General features: G+C 37.1%; 1 protein-coding gene and 1 pseudogene across 1 annotated transcript in view; both read left to right on the top strand.

Annotated features, from left to right (window-relative positions):
• Positions 1-25,881, top strand: part of GCH1 (GTP cyclohydrolase 1) — a 75,065-nt gene extending 49,184 nt beyond the window's left edge. The window contains 5 exon segments of the mRNA XM_027849219.1: positions 4,617-4,726; positions 15,541-15,596; positions 19,886-19,917; positions 22,312-22,396; positions 23,714-25,881. Coding sequence (XP_027705020.1) covers positions 4,617-4,726; positions 15,541-15,596; positions 19,886-19,917; positions 22,312-22,396; positions 23,714-23,840 — 410 coding nt within the window. The 3' untranslated portion in view covers positions 23,841-25,881.
• On the top strand, positions 8,402-8,972 carry LOC114033611 (annotated as a pseudogene).
• Positions 25,882-26,983: the final 1,102 nt, after the last annotated feature.

Raw genomic sequence — 26,983 nt, 5'->3', positions numbered from 1 at the left:
ATGGGTGATGATACAGCAAAGGAGACTGAGAAGCAATCAGTAAGATGGCTAGGAAATGAACCAAGAGAGAGCAGTATTATTTAGGAGAAAAGGTTAGACAACAGTATCAAATGCTACCCAGGTGAAGACTGATGAAGATTAAAATTAGGTTATTGGATTTAATGTTAAAGAGATTATTGATAACTTCCAAGGGAGAGAGTGGAGGCAATTAGAGTAGACAGGTTTTTCTGGATGAGTGGCTTAGAAGGAGAAGAGAAATATAGGCAAAAATCTCCAGAAGATGCTAGAGTCAAGTGAAAGTTTTTAAGGATGAAAGAGATCTGGGTACTTTTTAAGATAGGGAGAGAGGTAGTAGGAAAAGAGAATTTAAAGATTAGAGAAAGAGAAGGGATGATTGTGGGGCTATTCTGTTGAAAAATATGGGAGGATATGGAATCAACATGTGTAGGAGTTGGTCTTAATAAAGATAAGGTGATGAACATGTGGAACAGAATGGACCAGTAGAAGGATAAGACGATAGCCACAGAGGGGCTCAGTCCATTTGAGAAGAATATAGATCCAAGTGTCTCACCAGATTCTGAGAAGAAACTTCCTGAAATGAACATTGATTAATTCCGGTACTAGTTTATATTAAAGCCCACTTATCATAAAAAAAAAAAAGGAAAAAAAAGAAACCAGAGTAAAGGTGGGAAGACTGAAGGATCATCAGTCAAGGGCTTTGGAGATGTAGAGATGGGGAGAAGAGGGAGCTCACAGGGAATGAACTCTGTTTTTCTCAGTATGAGGTCCTCTGTGGAAAAGGTAGAGGGCGGGTTGTGGGGGAGTCCTGAGAAGAGACTAACGAAGGTTAGGAACAACCACAGAAAATCAGTTTGGTAGGAGGGAACAAGAAAAAGCTTGTCTTGATGCACTGAGGGACCGGCTGAGATTAGATATAAAATTTGTATTCGATCCAGGCATCATGGGCCTGACTTCTAGCACCATTGTGCACTGTGTTAGTGGGAGCAGAGGAGATAGCTGGTGTGAATAATCCAGAGATGGGGTTGGGCAAGGGATTCTTGAGTATAGGATAATTAAAATGTTGAACTGGTTAAGTATAGGGTCAAGATTAGGAAAGCCAATAGTTGTGCAAGGTACCTGATCTCATTTTTATTTATTTTTTTTTGTTTTGGTTTGTTTTTTAACGGCATGGCCCTTTGTATTCAGTACATAATACAGTATACACTTGAGCTTATTATGGTATAACGAGTAGGATGTTAACTTTAAACCTAATTTCTGCAAGACTGCATTCTAGTTTTTGAAGTAATTCTCATTAAAAAAGAGTAGTTCCTCCGGTAATTTATATGCTTGTCTTTATAAAATACTGAATTACTGTTTTCTATTGTTCTTGTTTCTTGCTTACCTAGACTATTCCACTGATTTCCTTTTCTGTTTTTTTAACCATTACTAAACGAGTTTTGATAACTACTACTTTATAGTTCAGGGTCTGGTAGTCCGATAGACCCTTACTTTGTGCTATATTTTCAAAAGGAGGCTTTAAAAAATGAAGCACCTAAGAGATAGAACAATATATTTTGTGTATTTTGGGTTGTTTTTATCCTTAAGAATGACAATAAAATGACAGCAAATGACAATTAAAAATATACGGCCTGAAGCTGACGTATTTAGGTTATTTTGAGTGCTCGGGATGACTTCTCTGTGGCCTTTGTTGGTTATAATCAATAATAAGAAATGATGTCTCAAATCCTGGTTTCCAGGGTTACCTACTCAGTGCTGATAGCAGGCAGGAAATTAAAACAATCTGTGATCTTGTTTTGTTTTTATTAGTTACAGATGGGAGCTTTCAGATATATACATGTTAGAGTAAAATGTAAGTAAATACTGCATGGAAAAACTACACTACAGAAGAATAATAACTTGAATAAATAAACCTAATTAGGCATCTTAATGAAGAAACTGGGATACAGTTAATATTGAGTTAGTTTCCAGGTTATTGCTACATTATTATACATAAGTGGTTTTGATATATTATGAGTAACTAACTCTCTTACTTAGTGACCACATCCATTCCCGGGAGTTTAAATAGCATCTCTGTGCTGATGATTCTCAGATTTATATATTTAACTCTATTTTCTCTCCTGCACTCCAGTCCACCATTACCAATTGTCTGTTGGACATTTCAAACTTGTTGGCCCATAGGCATCTCAAATTCAACATTTCCAAAATAAAGTTCGTTGTGTTTACCCAGAAAACCACTAGACTTCTGAGAAACAGGAAACTATTTCTACTGAGGGTAATTATCCACATCCTACCAATTACCCAGGTTTTGCAACTTTGGTATTATCTTTGACTTTTCACCCGCTGTCACCATACGTATCCAGTTAGTAGCTAAATCTTCCAATTTCTACCTCCACAGCATCTCTCACATAAATCTTTCCCCATCTTTCTACTCACATAGCCACCACTCTAATTCAGACCTTCATCATCACTAATCTTAGACTATTGTATTAGCCTCCAATTAGAGGAAACCTAAATGGACTCCCTTCCTCAAGTCTTTCCCCTCTCCAGTCCATCCTCCACAAAGATATTTTCCTAGAGTGTAAGCGTTATTATATTATGGCCCTACTCAGTAAACTCAAGTGACTCCCCATTTCCTCCAGTATCAAATAGAAACTTTTTTGTTTTAACATTTAAAGCCTTTCAACAACTTGGCACCAGTCTCCCTTCCCACCTGTCCTATAGATTACTCTCCTTCATTTACTCTTTAGTTCAAATGAATGAATTTCTTGCTGTTCTTCATACTCAACATTCCACCTTCCATATTTGTGTGGAATGTCTCCTAAACCTGAAATGAATTTCTTCCTCACCTCCACATCTTAGAATTACTTGTTTCCTTCAAAAGTCTGCTCAAGTACCAGTTTTTACATGAAGCCTTACATGATCTTCCCTAGTGCCTTTCTCCAGTGCCCTTTTATTTATTTTGGGGATAAGTATATCTCATATATGTATATAATATATATATTACATATATGTGTATATGTATTTTTGTGCATGTAGTCCTCCCTGATATGATGCAAGCTTCTTGAGAGTAGGCACTGTTTGTTTTTTTTGTCTTGGTACCCCCAGCTTCTAGAGCAATGCCTTGCATATAGTAGGCACATAATAAATGATTGATTGATTATTTGAATATTTCCCATGCACAGCGTATCAGTAGTACCCATTGTATATGTCACTTTATGAGACTTCTTCCTAATTAAAGGACTAGAATTTCTACCCGAACTGATCATAGAGATGTTCTGATCCTGAGGAGATAAAATTAAAACTTTTTGTAGCTTTTATTCCATTTGACAGTTAACTTCTTTTCTCCTCCTTCTTCATTTTAAGAAATTGTTCTTTTATTTCCATAACCAGGAGATTCTCAAATATGATTGAAGTTTTTATTAGGTCATGATTATTTAAAAAATGACAAAACCTAGAATATGTTTTGAAACACATAGAGATTATTTCTCTCTAGCCTTAAAAAAAAGAAATTATTGTGGTAGAGTACTTAGAATGAAAAATCTAATTCCTTAGAAAAGGAAGTTTGACTGGGAAAAAAGAAGTTTCATTCAGTTTTTCCATTTTAGTTTTTAGCAGGCAGTCTAAGGCTACAAGTTTAATTATCCTGACAATCACTCTAATGAATTTCTACCACATATTTAAATGTGACTCTAGGGATGATACCCTAAACTTAAATTCTTATTCAGTGCCTAGAAATCATTAACCTTTTCAAGAGCTACAATGCCATTGGGGAACTTGACTAAGGGGATCATCTTCCTGGTGACTCATCAAATATCCTTTCTTTTCTGAAAGAGGATAAGTACTCCCATCTTATGCTGTATTTCAAATGAGATAATGAATGTAAAGCACTTTGGAAACATTGAAGTGTTATATAAATGCTCATCATCATCATCATCTTCATCCTACAGTCATCCAGTCTGGTGATGACTTAATTTCAGGAATTGAAGCCTTCTATAGAACTCCTGTTGAACTCAAGTAATGTTTATAGAGGAAGAAAAGGAGTATGCTGGTAAATATTTAACAATCAGGCTGGGAAGGGGAGTATGTACATTATTAATATTTTCTGAAGTCTAGACAATCAACAAAACACCAAATCAAGGCTTGATTTATAGCAATTACTTATTTCTGAGACGTAAATGCTCACACTGATAATTTAATAACCAGTTTGCAAACTGGTTAGAACTGGTTCCAGCACACTCCTACTCATCCCTGAAACTTCCTGTTGGCTTTTTTAACTAGGGACTAGGCATCTTGTCAATGTATCTAGCATTCTGGATAGAGATAGTCTAACTCAGTTTTCATTGGAGTCCTTCAAAACAGTGTATTACTATGTTCAAGGGGAAATTTGACTCTTGGTTAGAATGAAGGTCTGAAGAATGACATAATACTAAATGTCCTTAGATAAACAGTTGCTTGAAAGGGTTAATAGTAAGATTCTGTCTCTGCCATAAGAATGCAGAGTAAAATATGAAAAACTGAATTTGTTAATGTTTTGCTACCAGTTTTGTTTTTACAAAGTTGGAAGGTATGTTACTAAAACAAACATTTAATTTCAGATATCCTGAATGACGCTATATTTGATGAAGACCATGATGAGATGGTGATTGTAAAGGACATAGACATGTTTTCAATGTGTGAACATCACTTAGTGCCATTTGTTGGAAAGGTAATGTTGATTCTTACTCAAAGAAGACTGTGCTTTTATTATCTTTATCTCTGGAGTTAGTAATTTTTTAAGCAAATTTTTTTTAAATTCAAATCTCTTCTTGTAGAATAAAAGTTCACACACACACACACACACACACACGACATTTAGAAGTAAATCTACCTCTTCTCCCTTTATCAACTGATGAATCTAATAATTTCTGGCATTTTATTTCAAAGCACTTCATGGAATAGCAAAAAACCCTCCAGGGCAGACATTTGGTATTAAATCAGAGTATCATAGATAGTAGTTTTGCCATATAATAGGTTACAATAAAGATTTGAAAAAGCTACATTGGGATTTTAATCAAGGTGACTGCAATGACTCTGTGTGTCTCTGATCTTTATTCTGGTCAAGTGAAGAGTGATCCAAAGTGAATATTTAATACTGTACTCCATGGTCAATGGTGAGAGCAATATTAACTTCACATATAGCATCAGACTTGAAGCAGATTTTCATATTTATAGCTAGAATTTCGTATTATAGCTAAAATTGTTCCCAACACATTTATATTATGATTTCTCATAAGGAAACAGGTACAATGTTCTGATCTAATATAGACAAACATAACTGGATCTAATACAACTTCAGTGACCGGTTGAGACATAAGCCTTCTTTGAATTCCACATCCCAAATATGTTTAACTTGAGAAATGAAAATTGTTATTATTTTGTTATAGAACTACTATGATTATAGAATTTTTGAATTGAAAGGGACTGAAAGATCATGTATTCTGTCCTCTTTCTTATACAGATAAGGAAACTGAAGAACTTGCTCAAGATAATACAGGGAGTTCATGGCAGAGTCAATGTGTGACCCCATCTCTTGACTCTCAGCTCAGGATTCTTTCCATTATACCGCATTGCTTAATTTCAATTTTTCTACGTTTCATTATTGTGTATATACTAATTTTGTGCACTTAATATATTGTACAGCTAAGGTATGATGTTTGAAATGATCAGTTGGCTAATATAGCATTACCAAACTACAGAATTTGAGAATTGTTGGGGACCTTAGCAAACGTGTTCAACTCATCCACAAAAGGGCATCCCCCATAACCTACTGGACTACCATACAAGTGGTTACCTAGACTGTACTTGAAAACCTTCAAGATGAGGAGACCACAACCTCTTGAGGGAATGGTCTAATATTTAGGAACTTTTTCTTGAAATCAAGCCTAAATATATCTCTTTTCAGCCACTACTCATTGAATTGAATCTATAAAATAATTAACAATGATTTAGCATTTATTTCACAAAAGAGTATGTCCCATAAAATCAAATAAGCAGAAGAATGAATACATTGTTGTTGAATACAACATGTCTACAAATGCCCCCCCCCCCAGTATAATATAAGCTCCTTGAGGGGATTGTTTTCATTTTGTTGGTCAGTAAATTAGTAAAAAAGCATCTATTCAGCATCTGCTATGCGCTAGGGTTTGTGCTAAATACTAGGGATATGAAATTTTTAAAAAATTCTCTAAGAAAGTTAAGGAAGCATCCTAAAAGAATTAATATTCTAATGGAGAAGATAACCTGAAAGTAACTAGGTACCTGTAAGATATATACATGCAGCATAAATAGAAGGTAACCTCAGAGGGAAGGCACTAGCTATGTGAGGGAAAAGGACAGATCTGCAGTAAGTGGGATTTAATCTGAGTCCTGAAAAAAGGAAGAGTTGTCAAGGGCCAGGTAAGGAAGGAGAACATTTTATATTTGATTTGGACATGATAGGAAGCCATTGGCAATTATTAATGAGTGAGCAGGGATGATGTCAGATTTACACTTTAGGAAAATTACTTTGGCAGCTATAAAAGATGGATTGGAGTGGCAGTCAGGTAGACCAATTCGAAGGCTATTACAAAAGTCAGATAATGAGAGACTGTACTAGAGCAGTGGCTCTTGGGATTGCCTGGGATGCAGTGAATACCCATGGTGTATTCTGTGTCTGACCAAACTCTAAACAAGGGGTCGTATATCAGAGAAGTTGTAAAAGTAGAAAGGACAAGGTTTGGACAGGTGCCTCCAGGTATTTCAGGGATGCATCCATGATGTTTTATTGTGGTTAGGGAGGAAGAAAACAGTATTGGTGATGACAAGTCACGAGATGCACAAGTCTTTAGTAGTAAGTGATCATCACTATTGCTGTTTCTGACTCCATTCCTCTCAAGGACTCCTGCCATGTCTGATAGTCTGTGCCTATTCTAGCATTAAAGTCACCCAGAATTATAAACTTGTCCTCTTTTGGCACATTGATGATGAGGTTCTCTCAGTCTTCACAGAATTTTTCTTTGATCTCATCAGGTTTCATCATAGTCAGGGTATATGCACCAATGATAGTAGCCTGGTGCCTTTCTCCAAATGGTAATTGCATTGTCGTGAGCCTATCATTCACTTCTTTTGGGAGGCATGCAGTCTTGCTGGCTAGACTGGATCTGATTGTGAAATCTACACCTGCTTCACAGTATTCTTCACCACCATGGCCACTCCATAAAAACGTGTATCTAACTCTGACTTCAATAAGCTGGTCTTTGCCAGCCTTGTTCCACTCAGTGCTGCTAATTGAATATAGTACTTGATGGGTTATCTAGCAACAAGAGCTGTGTGTTTCTCAGTTCTACTAGATTTCATGTTGTCCATAAGTGTGCACACATTCCATGTGCCATGGGTGAATGGAATCATCTTCACAAAAGGTTTTTGGTTTTTATTTCATCTCAGGGTGAGATCCCCACCTGCTGAGGTAAGTAGGCCAGAGTTTGAATGAGGCAGACAATTTTTAGGGCACCTTTTCTAGCTCCTTCTTCCCATGATTGGGTGAGCAGTGCAGTCCTTAAAAGGGCTGCATAGACGCCCAAGAGGCTGCCAAATTCATCTGTTGCTTTGGTCTAGTGAGAAGATGACTCTATGGCCTGGGCCGCCGATGTTCAGGGTTGCGGCCACAGATTCCAGCGTACTGCACTCGCCTATTGCCAGAGTACTTTAAGGTGGATGAAGTAGTAGATGATGAGTGATGTCTTTACTTGTGCATGAATTTGATTTAAGTGAGGCTGAGTTGCACAGAGCCTTGAGGCTCACTCTCTCTGACAGTGTCATGGGTGTCCAGAGGCAAGACAGAAGTCAAGATGACTGGTGATTGCCTGGGATGCAGTGGATGACCATGATGTGTTGTGTGTCTGACCAAACTCTAAGCACTCCATAGTGCCTGCTTCAGCTGACTTCATGGCCATTGGAACAAAGTTATTCTTGTCTGCCTATTCCTCTGGGAGAAGTCTTCACATGCTTGGGTAGATATTCTCTCTAACTCACAGACAGGTTTGAGGCCTGTTGGTTACCCTCAACCTGATTTGGCCCGTGTCCCTAGACAGTTTTATAGGGGTGTGACTACAGGTGAGAGCTAGCCAACAGGTGGACACCAGAGGTGGATGAGGAGCCCTGAAAGGGCTTGGCAAACTCTTTCATCAGAGGTACTGGTCCTCTCTGAATACCCCTTACACCCCAACTGCATCATTGTCAGAAGAGACAGGTGGGATGTGAGAGTGATGAAGGTGATATGTGGTGCAGAGTGCTGGACCAATCACAGACTCATCTTCTCCAAGCTAAACATTTGCATTCAGTAAAAGCAGAGTCCTTAATACAAGACGACTGTCAGGAGACTCAATGATAACAGGCTGGAGCATTTCTTGGTGAGTGGAAAGTGAAGTGCTGCCTTTCCCCCAAGATGGCGCCTAAGGCGAAGAAGGAAGTGGTTGTCCCCCCCAAGATAGAAGCTAAGTCCAAGGCCTTGAAGGCCAAGAAGGCAGTGTTGAAGGGTGTTCATAGCCACAAAAAGAAGCAGATCCGAATGTCTCCCACATTCCAGCGACCCAATACACTAAGACTTTGACGGCAGCCCAAATACCCTCGGAAAAGAGTCCCTCGGAGCAACAAGCTTGACCACTATGCCATCATTAAATTTCCCTTGACCACAGAGTCTGCTGTGAAGAAGATTGAGGACAACAACACCCTGGTCTTCGTTGTGGACGTCAAGGCCAGCAAGCATCAGATAAAGCAGGCGGTCAAGAAGCTCTATGACATTGACGTGGCCAGGGTCAACACACTGATCTGGCCTGATGGAGAGAAGAAGGCCTATGTCCGACTTGCTCCAGACTATGACGCCTTAGATGTTGCCAACAAAATTGGGATCATCTAAAATGTGTCCAGCTATCCTACTCCACTTAAAATAAAAAGTTTTCCAGTAAAAAAAAAAAAAGAAAGAAAAAGAAAAGTTAAGCGCTGACTTGGAGGGAAAGCTGAATCAGCATAGAGTCAGCAACAGTGTAACAAGAAAGAAAAGGAAGAAAAGCAGGCAGCTTTCAGAGAGTTGGTATACTGCACTGCATTTGCTCATCTGGATCAGAACACCCATAAATGTCACTATTGGTTCGATGAAAATTATGGGGAAATTCAGAAGCTGCTAAATGAGAAACGAAAAACAAGAAGCCCACAGTTTTTCAGCAGGATAGCTTGGCAGTATTTAACTCTATCAAAAACAAAATGCAAGTGAAACTTAGATGTGGGATTCTTGCCTCAGCAAGAAGGCAGATGAGTTCAAGTCTGTGTTGACAGCAATAATCCCAAGTGCTTCTGTGATGCCCTGAAGACTATGGGCCAAGACCTCTGGTGCAGCTCAACTACTCCATGCTTATGGAGCCACACTGATAAAGGACAAGGACATGACCCTGGAGATGTGAGCTGAACCTCTCCATAGTATTCTTCACAGATCGTCATCAACCTATTCTGAAGCCATTGATCTTATGCCTCAGGTTGTAACCATTTCTTCTCTGGCTGAACCTCTAACTGAAGAAGAGGTACTGAATGCCATCAAGCTCCTCTTATGTGGCAAAACACCTGGTGCTGATTCCATCCCAGCAGAGAGCTACAAGGCAGGGGGCCCACTGCTTATACAGAAGCTGACAGAAACCTTCTGTGTTATAGGCAAGAGGAAGTTGTCCCCCAGAAGCTTGAGGATAACCCTATTGTTCATCTCTATAAAGGAAAAGGAAATAGGCCACCCTGTGACAACCACAGGGTGATCTATCTTCTAGTCATTGACAACAATATCCTTGCCAGAGTCTTCCTTAATTGGCTGATTAATCATCTGGAAGATGGTCATCTACCTGAAAGTCAGAGTGGCTTCAGAAGGGGTCGTGGAGCAGTCACCATGATATTTGTTGCCTGACAACTTCAGGAGAAATGCCAGGACCAGAACAGAGGTCTGTATACAATGCTTGTCAACCTGACCGAGGTCTTTGATACTGTCAGTCATGAGGGTCCATGGAACATCATGGCAAAATTGGGTTGCCCAGAGAAGTTTGTCAGCATAGTATGCCAGTTTCATGATGATGTACTCGCATAGGTTCTGGATGAAGGACAGGGCTGTCATACTTTTCCAGTCATCACTGGGGTGAAGCAGGGTTGCATGCTTGCTCCCATGCTCTTCAGCATGGTGTTTTCCATGATGTTATCAGATGCCTTCCGTGGGGACAAAAATAGTATACACACTGATTAAATGAATATATAATACTTTCTCTTACAAAAAGGTTGTAAGATGTGACAAAAATGGCATCAAGATCAGCTTCTGCACTGATGGTAAACTATTTAACTTGAAAAGGCTTACAAGCTAAGACCAGACCAAATTGGAGAGAGAGTTGGTGCATGACTTTGTTTGCAGATGATTATGCACTCAGTGCAGCCGCTAAGGCCCAGATGCAATGGAGTATGGCTCGATTCTCTGCTGCCTGTACTAATTTTGGCCTGACAACCAACACCAAGAAAACAGGGGTCATCTACCAGCCAGTCCCACACTATCCATACGTGAAACCATTGGTTACAATAAATGGAGAAATTTTGAATGCTGTGTATGAGTTCACTTACCCTGGCAATACTCTCCAGGGCTGTCCACATAGATAATGAGGTTGAGGCATGCATTGCCACAGTTAGCTCAGTGTTTGGGAGGCTCCAAAAGAAAGTGTGGGAGAGAAGAATTGGGCTGCATACCAAATTGAAAATATGGCTCCACAGAGCTATAATGCTTGCTACACTGTTGTATACGTGTGAAACCTGGACAGTCTATCAGTGCCGTGCCAGAAGGCTGAACTGCTCTACTTGAGTTGTCGTAGGAAGATCCTGAAAATCACCTGGCAAAATAAGGTACTGGACACTGAGATCCCCTCCAGAGCTGAACTGCAAGCATTCAAACTCTGTTACAAAGAGTGGGGCTGGCCATGTAATTCAAATGCCAAAAGCATGCTTACCCACAAGACTGTTTTATAGAGAACTTGTACAAGGTAAGAGCTCATACGTGGTGGTCAGAAGAAGCACTAATAAGGACATTCTCAAGGTATCTCTGAAGAACTTTAATATGGAATGTGAGATGTAGGAAACGCTGGCACAAGACCATCCGGCATGGTGTGCTCACATCAAAGAAGACACTGTACTCCGTGAGCAAAGCAGAATCAAAGAAGCATGCAGGAAACGTGACCTGCACAAATCCAGAGCCACTTCTACTCTAAATGTCCCAATGGACCATTTGTGCCTGATCTGTGGTAGTGCTTTCCAAACTCATTTTGGTCTGATTAGCCATAGCCGAGCACACCACACTGCACTACAATATTGGTCTTCTTCTGAGCGACAACACTGGTGTTTTCTGTTTTTCTTAGTAACTTATGTCTTTTTTTAGTTATCAGCATTTGACCTGAACAAAAGGGTAATAGGAATGAGTGTTTAGCTAGGTATATTTCTAACACTTTAGGGACTGAATAAAGTAGAGATCAAACTAAACTAGACCTAAATTAAGCCATAAAACATTGGCTAAATGAATGGATCCTAATCTCTCTCTGAGCACATTTATATTGGGAGGCAAAATGGTGGAGTCAATAGAGCAGTTAATTGGCTATTAAATGATCTGGGTTTGAATATTGTCTTTGTTACTTACAGTCTGTGTGTCCTTGAGCAAGTAAGTCATTTAACCTCTGTGATCCTCATTTTCTGTAACGGTAAATGAAGAAGTTGGCCTAGGTGATATTTAAGGTACCTTGTAGCACTAGTATCAAAAACGTCCATTATTCCTGTGAACACATCTATGAAATAAAGTGCTGTACTCTTAAACACATCTAAGCTCTTGGGTCAACTAATTATCCTTTACATGAACAGCAAAATGGCATTTTCTTTAACCCTGTGAGAGAGATCATTCAGAGAATTGCTATGCTTTATACTTATCATTGTTAGGTTCAAGATTGTAAGGAATGTAGACAAAACCACACACATACTGATTTAAAGGATATATAATACTCTCTCTTACAAAAAGGTTGTAATACCTTTGCGTATTGCAGTAACTGGGATTCCCATTTTGACCTGGTACATGAGAAGTGAAGTAGTCTACTGAGGTAGCTGAATCGTAGGATTAGCCCTTCTAGCCAAATGACTGGATCTGAATGAACCATCAGTGTTAGAGGTCCCTGGGATTTTATTCCACGGGCTGGTGCAGGCAGCCTTTTGCAAGTGTACTAGTCTTAGATTAAGCATTTAAGGCTAAGTATGGGAGTTGACAGAATTGAAGTCAGGGGTTGTATTTATGGATATTCAGTCTCTCTAGCTATCTTTTTTTTGGGGGGGGGCTAGGCAATGGGGTTAAGTGACTTGCCCAGGGTCACACAGCTAGTAAGTGTTATGTGTCTGAGGCCTGATTTGAACCCAGGTCCTCCTGAATCCAGGGCCAGTGCTCTATCCACTGTACCACCTAGCTGCCCCTCTCTACCTATCTTTATCTACAAATTTCTCTCCCTCTTCCTCTCTTCTGCTAAATAAAAGGAGCCTGATCTAACTGACTTGTTTCAATGTCAAGCATAAAAAATAAATTTTACTAGGCACATAATTGAATATGTTCTGTTAACATTTTAGATGTTAATGCCTAGCGCTCTTGCAGAGGCGGAACCAAAGTCTTCTGACTCCAAGGCGAGCACATTAACCAGTACGCTACACTTCCTCCCTGTGAAGACTTAACTGGGATAGGACTGTATTCATGAAGAGTAGTTGAAGTTTTATCTTGACTCCTTAGTTTAGAAGATGGCAGCTGTTAGAAGGTTGCAAATAAAACTTTAAATAACTATAACTGTGGATACTACCGTCAGGTTATAGGGAACCCTTTGGATGCCCACTTCTAAAACTATCACTTGCAAACCTCCACTGTTGTCCTTCCCATTAATGGCTTGTAGATGCAATCAGCTCCTAGTAAATTATTGGATAATGTACTAAGATGACATGGGAAGAACAGAAGCTCCATAAACTTGAGGTAGTCTTCCATTGTACCCACAGAGGGAAGAGTGATCACATGCATTGGACAATGTTGATCATCTTCTTATACAGGTCACTTTCTCCTCTGTGTTTTTGTGATGCTGCTCTCTTGGTTCTTTTCCTGTTCCCATTATTCTGTCCCAGACCTCTTCTCATAGGGTCCTAGAATCAAAGCTTTAGAGCTGGAAGGGACTTAGATGCCATAATGTCCATCTAACGCCCTCATTTCACAGATGAGGAAACTAAAGCCCAGAAAAGGTGAATTGACTTGCCCAGGATCACATAGCTAGTAAGTGTCCCTTTTCCCTCTATTCTTTCACCTTCTCATCAGCTTCTATGGGATCAATTACCATTTTTATGCAGGTGATTCATAGATCTACAAATCTAGCCATAGTCTCTCTTCTGATCTCTAATCCCACATCTTCAACTGGACAGTTCCAAATTGATCTCCCATTGGCATTTCTTACTGAGCATGTGAAAACAGAATTCATGTTTCCCCCTCTTCCTCTCTTCCAGACTTCCCCCTTACTGTTGAGGGCACCACCGTCCTACCCCCACAGTGCCAATCCAGTGCTAAATCTTATCATTTTAACCTTCACGATATCCCTCATATATGTCCCCTTTTCTCTACTCACAACTATAATTGCAAACTCCCATCACTTCTCCTTTGCACTATCACAATAACTTTTTCATTTGTCACCCTGACTTAAATCTCTCCCCACCCCGGCATATACTTTGCTCATCTATCAAAGTGGATTTTCTAAGGTGCAAATCTAACATGTCACCACCCTCTACCCCACTCAGTAAACCTCAATAAATCCCAGTGGCTCCCTATTACTTCCAAGATCAAATATAAAGTCCTCTTTGTGGTATTTAAGGCTCTTCACAACCTGATCTCTTCCTCCCTTTCCATCTTCTTGCATTAAATGCTCTCTATGCATGCTACAAGCCAGCTACATCAGCCTACTTGCCGTTTGTTTGCATGACACTCAACTCTCATCTTTCTGCCTTTGTACTGACTGTTCTCCATTCCTGGAATGCTTTCCCTCCTCACCTCTGGCTCTTGACATTCCTGGCTTTTTTCAAGACACAACTCAAGGGCCCTCGTCTTCATGATTCCTTCCCCACTCCTCCAGTCACTCGAGTCTTATTCTCTAAGCTTACCTTCTGTCTACTCTGCATCTGTCATGTATGTACATGTGTTTAATTTGTCTCTTGACTCCTCCATTAGTATGTTAGTTTCTTGAGAACAGAGGCTGTTTCTATATTCTGAATGACCCAGGGCTTAAGCCTACTCCCTTGAACATAGAAAGCATTGAATGAGTGTTAATCACACTGTGATTAACAGACCATAAAGGTAGTGAACCATATTTATAGGAAATATATGTGGAAAAGGCTGCTCCTAGCTTCTTTTTCTCTTTTTGGAGTCCTAATGACCCTCTCCCTGGTAGAAATATCTCTGATGGGCAGTGACTCATCTGGGCTTCCAGAGTTTGTTGCTCTCTAAAGAATGACTCTTTTGATTGCTAGGGATAGGATGCTCTGAAGTCTATAGGCAACTCTCTTTTCTGTCCCCAGAGGTCCCACCCTTTGAAGCTGTTTCTAGTCTGGGATGACTGTCTTTCTGGAGCATGTGTCTCTGTTTCCTCAATTGTACCTCAAACTCTTTAGAATTGATTTTTCCAACTACTAGGTAAGGTGTCTGTTTCTGAGCAAGTAGTGCTCCTCCTCAATATTCTATGACCCATAGAGAGGGGGAGACGAAAGAAAATCCCATCTTCTCTGCTGGGAGGTGGTCGGTGACTGGGTTCTTCTTTGACATCTGGCTAGATCTTAGGCTAACCTGAATGGCCAAACTGACTTCATGGCTTACCTCTTTAAATGCTGTGGCCAGTTTTGTTGTTTGCCCAATGCTGTTCCTAGCTTCTAAATCAGAAAGAGATGTTCATTTTTTTTGTAAAAGAATAATATTAAAGCAGTGACTATATCCTGTGACTGCACCAGGTAAGCATTCAGTGCAAGAATGGCTTTGTCTGGTCACACGTTACTCTATTAAACAGAATAGATACATTTATATTTTTTTAAATGAAAGGGACTTACTGTTGTTACTTATATTGTTCCTAAATATTTAAGAATATTAGTTTTATGGATATAGAGTAGTCTTTGATAAATGCCCCATAAGTCCAACTTATCAAGGCAAAAATACGATCATCATATTTGATGAGTAAGAGACCTGAATTCTTCTGGACTTACTTCTTATCTTTTGGTTCCAGCCTTGCCCCAAATCTTTTTGGTATTTGCAAAAATGTGTGGCTTCCTAGGTAATCTAGATTTTTAGACATACTTTAGTTTCAAATGTTCTCACGTATTTGTACTTTATAATAACTGATTCATTATTTGTATAGTACAGTATTTTGATTTAATTAGTGGTTTTCTATTCAACAGGTTCATATAGGTTATCTTCCTAACAAACAACTCCTTGGCCTCAGCAAGCTTGCCAGGTAAGTACTGTTTTGGAAGTCATGCTTATTAATGAAATGGATTTGTAGGACTTTTGCCTTTTAATAATTACCATCTGGTGAGTCATATTGGAATAGCATTATTTTTATAATTGTAATCATATTAAACTTTTAATTTAGGCTTAGATCTCAATTTACTGTTACACGTTTATTAGAATAAATAAAACATAATTATTACATCTATTTAGACCATATTCAAGAAGGAGGATTATAATAGGGACTGGGCCTAATTTCATTGATAAAAGACAGTTCTGTTTGAGGAAACTACTATCAATTCAGGTCAGTACCTTCTCTACAACATATAGTCTGAGAGAATTGCTTAGAACCCCCAGAGGCTAAATGTCTTGTCCAACTTCACACAGCCAATAAATGTCAAAAGGCTAATCATGAGCACAGGTTTTCAAGGTCTATATTATGCAACACTGCCTCCCATTTTTATGGTCCAATAAAGAAGCATGGTGAGAAAAAGATGTCTTATGACTGACTAGATGATTTCCTTAATTTTCAAATGAAAAGTATGCCATCAAGACATAGAGTAGCATATTTGAGGTTATAGAGGTCATTGAGCAAGAATGACAGAATCCGAATTGGCAGCCTTAGCTAGCTATAGTTCAGAAGGAAATAAGCATTTATTAAGCCTATATTATGTGCTAGGCACTTTACTAAGTGCTTTACAAATATCATCTCATTTAATTCTCACATCAACCCTGAGTTGCAGGTGCTGCTATTATTGCCTCTAATTTATAATTGAGGAAATGGAGGCAGAGAGAGTTTGGTCACACAGCTAGTAACTGCCCAATGCTGGGATTTGAATTCAGTTTTTCCTGGCTTCATGCCCAGTTCTCTGTCCTCTGTGCTATCCAGGTAGGGTAGCATAGTTTCTATGCAGGGAGACTTAGAGAACAAAAGCTTTCCATTTGTTAATAATACCAATTCAGGGATTTAGAAGAAGGGTACTGAAGAGGAATGGTATTCTTTTACTCATAATACTCAGGAGACTGGGGTCTTTTGGTTAATTGGATTTCAAATGATGGAGGACTAACCAGAAAGTAAATCCTTGTTGCTAAAAATCAATCCAAATCGGATTGGCCCTTTTAAAAAAGATATTGTAATTTAATCCTATTTCTTCTGAATGGGGGGTGGAAACCATTCTTGACCATTCTCTACAGCTACCTCTAATTTACTTTTATTCTTCTATAGAAGTAGAGAAAAGTGAACTAGGAAGGAAGAGAGAATCATTTCAATTCCTTTCCCCACCATAACTTCAAAAGACCCCAATTTAGTCATGCAGGCAGGTCAGTATAGTTTCACAATGTTCTGTGTAGTGACGTTGAGGTTAGACAGTATAAGAACTGCAGTCTCTAGTAAACTGAGACTCTTGAAAACAAAAAAAAAAATCCTAATTTAGGTTAGTGACCTGCAGGGGAGTCTATCTACTTTATGCCTGGTACATGGTAGGCATGGAATAATAAATTCTTGTTCATTGAGAATAGTTCTTATGGATAAATTTCACATTCTGCAAAATAGGATATAATAAATATTCATAGCTTTCCCTTGATTAGTGTAGCATTCTCTAAGAAACCCTGTTGTATTGTAGGTAAAATATATACAGGGGAAAATTTCTAGATAGGGAGATCGAGAAACTCTGTTTTCCATCAAGGAGTAAATAGTAAACATTAACTCTGGGTTAAGAAGGGATAAACCACTTTGTTATCTAGGGGAGGGAATGGATTTCAAAGAAAAGCTTTTAAAAGATTAAATAAGAAGCTGACCAACACAGTAGTTTATATTCCTATTAATAGAAAGTATTTTTAAAGTAATTTTTTTAAAAAAAGTAGTGCTTAATGTCAAATGAATCCAATCCTTGCTACTTGAAATTTGAAGGATGGAGATTAGATGAACAGAAATGTAAAATATTATGTTCAGCTCCTTTCATAGAGAATCAGCGTGGTGGTTGTAGTAAAGAGTCCTAGACTAGAATAGAAACTTGGGTTCAGGTACAGTTGGATTAATTATGTATTCACTCTGTAAACATCATTGAATCTTAGCTACTTTATCTGTAAAAAGGGAACGATTATATTTGCAATACCAGCTACAAAGGTGGTTGTGAATAAAGCTTTGTGAATAAACTTTGCTAAGTAATATAAATTTGGGGTGGTCTACTTTCTGTCTTCATCAGTATAATTTAACTGACCCTTCCTTTGATTTAGAACGTTGTAGTGCCCCACGTTGGCATTATTAATCGCTATTTGAGCACCTGTTATGTGCAAGGCTTTTGGGGGGGGGGGATAATTCAGAGAATTATAAAATAGTTTTCAACCTCAGAGAGTTCACAATCTGATTGAGAATGGACAAGATAATTAAAAATACAAGGTAGTAAGAAAGTACCCAAATGAGTTATTACTCATATATATATATATATATATATATATATATATATATATATATATATATATAACTCCTCTCAGAGTTAGGAGGAGGGAAAGCACTAAGCTGGCATGGTTTCAAAGACAATAGATGAAAGGGACATTTTGTGAACAAAGGCTTGGAGGTAGCTAAGAGTTAGAAATGTTTGGGGACAGGGGGCAGTGAACTAGTCTAACAATTTGGCTGGAAGAGAGGGCATCCATGTGGGAAAGTTGTGGTAAATGAAGCTTGAAAGGTAGGTTGTAGCCAACTTTTAGAAGAAATAACAATTTTATTAGATAGAACTTTCCATGTGTGAGGATTTACAGAACCAAGAAAACATATTTGAAAATAGTGTTGTTGCTTTCAACTAAATTATTATCATTCTATTTTGTTATTTACCTTCAAGGCAAAAGGGATAAAACAAAATATATTGAATTAAGGGCCTTTGTAAACTGGGGAGTGGTTAATGAATAGGTGTACTGTTTTTAAATCCAACACTACCATTTCTGTAACTCAAAGATATTTTCTAGCTGACATATCATCAGTGTAACTTGGGAGAGGGGGAAAGAGTACATAGTTTATTTGTTTTAGAAAAAGTTTTAATTGTTGCCTCCAATCTTCAGTCCCAAATTCTAACTTCCCCTTGCAGTATTTCACTTTCTGTATTTTCAAAGCAAATATATCTATGTCTTTTTAGATTTTTAAAGGCTTTAGGCTAGAAGTTCTTAACCTGGGAGGCTGTTAACTTGTTTTTAAAAAAGATTTTGATAACTATTTTAACATCATTGTTTTCCGTTGTAATTCTATGGGTTTTGTTACATGCATTTAAAAAAAAGCATTATGAGAAGAGGTTCATAGGCTTCATCAGACTTCGAAAGGAATCCATGACATACACAAAAAAGATTAAGAATAGTTGTTTTAGGTAATAATTAATAGTTGGTAATATAAGGACTCCCAAATGTGTCCTTGCTATTTCAAATGATATCATGAACTTGAGACCTTAACTAACTCTCTAAATCTCTCTTCTCTTATTTTTTTTATAAAATATTTTTTGATACCTTCTATCTCTATGTCCTCCTGATCCTGATTGTGTAAAAGAAAAACAATTAAGAAAAACAAATCCAACACCAAAACTGTTTCTTATTTGCTATACAGTATTTTGTCATAGTAGCGCTCCACCTATTCACTGTGAAGGAAGATGTATGTATGTCTTGACATTTCTTCTATAGAACTTTCATTGTTTTTTCCATTTTTCAGAGTTCATTTGAGGCAGTATTATAATCCAGTATTATAAAGCTTATGGAAAATCAAAGATGTTTATATAGACCTTTCTTATAAAGAGATATCAGAGGGAGGTATAATTGGCTCCAATCTGATTATACTAATAGGTTTAGTTGGTGTACTTGAGGATGGCCTGCTATTAATTAGTAAACAGACCATCTCTTTATTTTTAACTTGTAGTTAGAACTGTTAAATATTATGATTAATTATAATACTTGGATCTTACTTTTGAGCATACTGGGAAGCTTCCAGTTTTGGTTAATCACTTAACTTTTATTACCAGCTACTAATTTTTACCATCAGAGACTTTTCTTTGGAAAAAAATTGAAATAAATGAGTAGACTTGTACCTCATGGGTCAAATAAATAAGATTTTTTTCATAGTTTTGGTCATTTAATCAACCTTTTCTAGTCTACCTATGATTTCAGTCACTTCTTAAGCCCTAAGGATTACATTTTCCTGCAGTACTGTGTGTTCATTGTTCAATGTCATAATGACATACAGACATCTCTTTATCTTATGATAATCAGATTTTCATTCAAACTTTATGAGAATCATCAAAATGAATCTTTATTTTCTAGGATTGTGGAAATCTATAGTAGGAGATTACAAGGTAAACTTTCCAAATTTTTTCTTCTTTATATGAATTAAAATATTACTAATTACCTGAGTTGAATTATGTCAAAGTTTTATATTTTTACATTGTACATTTTCATTAGTGACTTGTGAGAAAGATACTAGACAGTCATTCAATTATATACTCAAAATTGCTTTTTTCAATAACATTGGGGTAACTATGAATAATAGGCAGTAGGTTTGTGTTATGAAAATTTTTTCAATCTCCAGTGTGAACTAACTCTTGATGTTTCTAAAATATATTAAGTGCACCCTTGAGTCCCTATATTTATGGTGAGATTGTGCGGCACTTATAGTTGAGCCCTCTAGTAAGGGTCTTTCTTTTGTGCCTATGGCATTAATTCTTACATATCTATATCTAAACACAACTTATATACATATGTATATATAATTGCATATGTGCACATGTGTGTTCCTATTCACCTCCATGCCTAAAAATTCCAAATATATTATACAGACATGTATACAGCTATATGCAAACACATATGTAAATATACACACACGTGTATCTATGCACAGATTTACATGTAGCCATGTAGACGTGCATTGTATCTACATATGCCTACACATCTACATGTAGATGCACATGTGTATCTATAGCTTTACACATCTACATGTAGATTATGTATAATAAATATATATTTATACAAATATATAAATGTATACATATTTATACAAATAAATAATAAATATATTACAAATATATTTAGTATAATACAATATAAAATAAATATATATGTAGATATGTGTACCTATAAATATAGTTACATATGAATATTTGTATACACATGTACATACATATATATCTATACACATTTCTACACATGCATACCTACATGTATAGAAATATCTATATATAAAATATGTGTACATATACATGCATGTATATTTGTATGTAAATGTCTGTGTATATATTTGGAAACTTCCTAGGCATGTAAGTGAATAGAAAGAAAAATAGACAGTGCATCAACTGTTTGGTTAACCTTATTTATATAGATGCCTAAGTGCTGATGTGGGTAATTTAGTGAGATACTTTTTGACAAAGATTATATTATTAAACAGACAGTGCAATTGAAGCTTCTTGATAGCAGGGATTATTTTGCTTTCACTGTGTATCTCTAGCACCTAGCATAGTGCTTTGGTTACTGTAGATACTTAATAAACATTTGTTTTTTATTGTGTCAATTCCTTAAGTGTAACTTATGATTATAAGTAACTATAATGATCTTTTGGGACCTCAGATCCTTTCTAAGAGCCACTCCTCAAATTAATTTTTTTTCTTCTTATGTATCATCCTGTGGAAGTGGCACGTTCTGGTTCTGTCTGCCTATTGGTCTTGATGGTTGCTTGGGACTCTTTAAGCCAGATGTGTATCAAATCCAAATTCATCATGGCTAATCTGTCACCTCTGAGCTAGGTAGAAAAGACTCCCAGATTGTTTCCAGAGCTTCTTAATACAGATACCTGTTCTACAATTGGCACTTGGTTCAGGTGCTAAAGATCACTCCTGAGAAAGAATATTCATCCAGCCCCTTTTGAGGTAGAAAGCAGAAACAACCTCAGATATCCAAAGGAGCCAAGTCTTGTGGGAGATGGAAGATCAGAACCCATATATGTTATCTTAATGCTGTTGCCAACTCTGCAGCTTAGTGCCTGATACATAGTAAGCATTTAATAAATAAATGTTTAATGATTGATTGTCCACAGTGGCTTAGATGCAGTGAGATCTAAGGAGATTGCCGTGCAGCAGTCAGTGCTCTGGTACAGTGAGGGCTTAGAGTTTGTGGCATGCTTCTGCCAGTTCCCCATGGCACCTTGACTAAGACAGTGTACCATTGGTGCCACTGGGAAGAATGTTCTCCTCTCTAGATAAACCAAGGGCCACTGACTTTTGACTTTAAGGACTCTTCAGAAGTTCCAAATCGATTTCTAAACTGAAATCTGTTTACAATAAAAAGTACTATATGGACTTTGTATTTTGCCATGGTAAATCTACCTTGGCAAACTTGAGTTAATTGAAGGTTTTACAAATAAATGCTCTAAAGATGAAGAAAGCCAGCATAGATAAAAGTATCAAGTTCTTTAGGCAAACCCAACTTGTACTTTGAACAGACACTTCCAAAACCTTTGTGAATGCTGTATTGCTTCTTTGTGTAGTTACCTCAAACTTGCAAATGGAAAAAAGCTTCTAAAGACTGCTGTGTATCTCAGTAAAACACCCCCAGAAATAAATCTTAACAGACATCTTGTATGTATTTAAGATCGGAAAATTATCTGCAGTGTTCTCACCCAGAGAACTTATGAATCACTGTAGAAAGGAATAAAATGTTTGAATCCACCCCCTAAATTGAATTCCCTGTCACGTTCACAGTTCAAGAGAGACTTACAAAACAAATTGCTGTAGCAGTCACAGAAGCCCTGCGGCCAGCTGGAGTTGGAGTGGTTGTTGAAGCAACGTAAGTTAATATCTGTTCTTTTGTGATGTCATAGTGTGCTAAAAGATTGTTGCCTTGGCTACAACAGTATCAGCTTTGTATTAAATGCTGGCTCCTCTTCTGAGCAGCTAGTGGATGCTCAGTACACATCGATAATATCATTTTTAATACTTATACACATATAAATCTTCCTTAATCCTTAACTTACTAATAATTTTGTCCGTGATATCAAGATCAGTTAGGAGTAATCCCATTTTTAGAAGTGTATGCAGAAGTATAGAAGCTGTTAAATGATTTGCTTACTTCTGTGTAACAAGGGAGAACACTCAGTGTTCTTGAGGACAGTATTTTCCTGATTCTATCACTTAGTTATGCCATGGCAGCTAAAGAAAACAGAAAAATGGTAGTAGTGTATTTAATTCTACATCTTAAAATAATATTCTGTCACACATTATTTAAAGATGTAGTAGACACTACTACCGTTTTTCTGTTTTTGTTTTCTTTAGCTGCCATTTATACTTTTTCTTTACAAATTAGAATTGAGTTTAGGCTTTAACTAATATGGTTTCAGAATATCTTATAAGCATATATCCTAATCAGCATGGATAATGTATCTAGATAATGACAACAACAAATAATAATAATAATAATATGCTTTATACATATTATCTCTGATCCTCAGATATTCTAATGATTCATATTAACCATCTTCCATTTCTGTCTGGCTATGGTCATGATGTACTTCTGAAAATACAAACATGCTATTAATTAACTTAAACATTTGAGAATGTATGATATTACCTGTGCCTTGGAAGCAGAAGTCTCAAGAGCATAGATTTAGAATTGGAAGGAACCATAAAGGTCTTTCAGTTCCATAACCTCATTTACAGATGAAGAAAGTGAGGCTTACAAAGGATAAGTGATTTTTACCAAGGTCACAAAGGTTTTTAAGCATCAGAGGTAGGATTTCAACCCAGATCCTTTGACCCTAGAGTCAGTACTCAAATATCTCTGAGAAATCTGGATTTATTTCTAAGTCGTATGTAAGTTAGTTAGTCCATAGGTCATTTATACTACTTTTACTAAAAAAAAAAAATTCTTTTTTCCCCTTCTAACAAAATGTGTCCTGATATGATTTAAGTTTTTTCTTCCTATATTGTGAAATTCTAGAATAGTCACAATGAATAGGTTTTAAAAATCACCTTTTCAGGCAGAATTTGCCTGAGAAGGAAATATGCAAATAACATTATCTAGTCTTTTGTATTTTGCTACACTCTTTATTTTAAAGACAAACCACTACCTTTTCCCATAAACCATTTTTGTCGTCTTGTTTTCTAGACATATGTGTATGGTAATGCGAGGGGTACAGAAAATGAACAGCAAAACTGTCACCAGCACAATGTTGGGTGTATTCCGGGAAGATCCAAAGACCCGGGAAGAATTCTTATCACTCATTAAGAACTGAATTGGAGGCAAATGAAATATGATCTGAAGATTGTACTGCTAGTGGCGTTGTCTGTCTGTACATTATATTTCAAGTGTTGCAGTAGTGAGATCCTCTTTGTCATTAACTGTCACTGAAAAATATTTATAGGAAATAAAAAATAATAGAGAAGCCCTGTGGTTTATACTTACCACCTTTTTAGCAGTAATGGGGAAGAAAGTTGCCCGTTGAGTTTAAAGTTCATAAAACTGTCACCCAGATAAACTGAGGATACTAGGACTCAGATGAGAATTTATTTTATCAGAATAGCCTGCTTATTTATGATGCAATAAATGTGAGCATCAGGGAGGGAATATTGGGGGAAATTATATTAATCATAGTAAGTTAAAATGGTGCCAGTTCTCTAAGTGCTTAAAAAAAAATCTAAATATGTGATGGCATTGCTGTACTGATTGATGATTCAGCAGTGCTCACTTTATTGTGTCAATTAAACCTATCATTTATAATAATTTTTTTAAAATGTCCTATGTTTACTTATTTTTGGCCAAGTTGTGCCTTTGGTCATGAATTGTTAAAAGATCCATACTTTGGATTTTATTATGAATTAGTTATAAAAACACTATTCTTTCATTCAGCTGCCAGGAATTGTTTCCTGGAATTGTTTACGGATATATTCTCATGTCAACATGCAGGGATTTATACATTTAACTCTCTGTGCCTTGATGAGAATGTCACATCATTTAGATTGTAGTAACATTGATTTTTAAACAATTTTTAGTAAGAGATTTAGTGTTATTGCATAGGAGACTCAAAACTTTTATTTGATTACAGCTCATTAGTTTCACAAAATATTTTTATAAATATTTCCAGGAAACTTGAACTCTTCTCGTCTTTTCCAAGTCTATAGAATCACAGACTCCATGGACCCAAGACTTACAGCTGAGTCATTCAGCTATAAGTGTTTTTAATCCATGACCAATGTTCTAATGAAAGCTTCTGTCAGTGGTCTTTGTAAAAGCACTGGCAGAAATATTACTACTGTTAGTGTGTGGTCTTCAATGTGGCTAAGATGAGCCAAGCAAACTTTTGTTCACCAGTTGGTAGAGGTTATTTCAGCGTAGGAAAGTTTTCCTTTATTAATGGACAACTTGAATTTGATATCACTGGGGCATAGAGGCCCAAACTAAAAAAGATTCTTTTATTGCCAATGAGTCATTATTGGATTATGGGTTTAAAAATCATAGGTTTTTGTCTCCTTTCTTAAGCTCAAATATTTGTTTTTCAAATATGTCCCATTACTAAGAAAAAAAATTAAGTTATCATGATCTAAGAATCAATTTAAAAGCAAGTGTTTATTTATGTATTGAACTAGTGTATCTTTACATAGCTATATTATTCTGCTTCTGATCCATTTTGCTTTTAGAAGGTAAGATGAAAGACTTTTTAAAGAACAGTCTCTCTACTTCTAGTAATAAATATCTTTTCCCTGACTTTCAGTAGCTTAACAAATTGCAAACAAAATAAAAACCAAAAAAACCCCAAGTCAGGCTTGTCTCAATTGGTAGTACCTCTGTAATTCTCCCCTAACCTCATACAGTTATTTCTCAATTGTTTCTCTTACTCAGTATTTTGACCTAACCTTTTAAAAGTAGGATTTTAAAGCCTCAAAAACCAAGTCTGAGTTGTTTGATATTATTTTAAAGCAAACACTGATATGAGCTGGAGGACAGAAGGAATCTTTACTGTAAAATTCATCTTTCTGTAATCATTTGAACTCCATTTCCCTTTTTGTTTATGTCCTCTTTTAGAGAGTTTTCCTGCAGGGCCATTGCAAAAAAAAAAAAAAAAAAGCCATAGGCTATTCCTGTGAAGTCAAAATGATTAGCCTGCTACCTGTTTGGTTTTTCTCATGAGCTGTCCTTTGAATATACCTCTTAGTTTCCTTGGTCTTAGATTGTGTTTATTGTTCGGATTTTTAGAATTTGATGCACTTATACTACGTATTTGATTCAAATGAAGCTTGTTTAAATTTTATGTGTTTGTGTATATGTTGTGTCTATTTAAAGTTGGTTCTATTTAAACATTAAAGTATTGCTACACACTTGCTGCTTTGGGTGCTTTTGTAAATGTAGTGAAGCAGTGGTGGAAATAGCTAAGTGGTAAAGTTCTGGGACCTCTCAGAACCACCACTGTTTTGTTAGAACCATCACTGTACAAAGTATTCCTCAATGAATAAGCAAATTGCAAAGGATTGATTTTTTTTTTTTTTTGGCTTTTTTATGAAACTGGGTCTCTCCATCTAGCCCAAGCTGGAAGTGCGGTGGCTCTTCATGGCTTGATTCAAATGAGAGCAGGTTTTCCCTGACCTGAGTAGGTTTGCTGATCCTTAGAAAACCTTGTGGGTTGTCCCCCACCTCTCTTTTGGGGGTTGACCATACACTAAGCTCATAGACTAATGGTAGAGACCATATTCAAACAAATAGGTAATGTAAGCTATATGTAAGATAACTTGAAGATATTAATTCCTTTATTCAGTAAACATTTCTTAGGCTCCTCTGTATGCCAGAAGTGTGCTAAGTGTTGGGTATACAAAAAGAGACAAAAAACAATTCCTGTTCTTGAGGAACTTATAGTCTAATGGGGGAGACAACATGCAAACAAATGTGTGCAAAATAAGGTATATACAGGATAAATAAGACATAATTAAAAGAGGTAAAATACTGGAATTAAGAGGAGTTAGAGAACACTTCCTGTAGAAGGTGGGATTTTAGTTGGGAATTAAAGAAAGCCAGGGAGGTCTGTAGTCAGAGTGGAGGCAGGAGATAGCCAGAGAAAATGCCAGGAATAGAGATGGTTTCTTGTTTGTAGAACAACGAGGAGGTCAGTGTCACTAGATCGAAGAATCCGTGGGAAGACACTAGCATTAAGGGGAACTGGGAAAGACTTCTTGTAGAAGATGGGATTTTAGCTGGGATCTGAAGGAAGTCTGGGAAGCCAGGAAACAGAGGTGACAGAGAAGATTATAGGATTGGGGGAAGACAGTGAAAATGCGTGAAGCCTTAAGATGGAGTGATGCATGAGAGAAGTGTTACGGAAGCCAGTGTTACAAAGGGAGTAAGATGTAAGGTAAGAAAGAGCTAGGCTGTGAAAGGCTTTAAAAGCCA

This window comes from Vombatus ursinus, unplaced genomic scaffold, assembly GCF_900497805.2.
Source record: "Vombatus ursinus unplaced genomic scaffold, bare-nosed wombat genome assembly UNPS02007284.1, whole genome shotgun sequence".
Classification (NCBI taxonomy): Eukaryota; Metazoa; Chordata; class Mammalia; order Diprotodontia; family Vombatidae; genus Vombatus; species Vombatus ursinus.
Note: the sequence above shows the minus strand (reverse complement) of the source record. Positions and strands in the feature narration are given on the sequence as shown.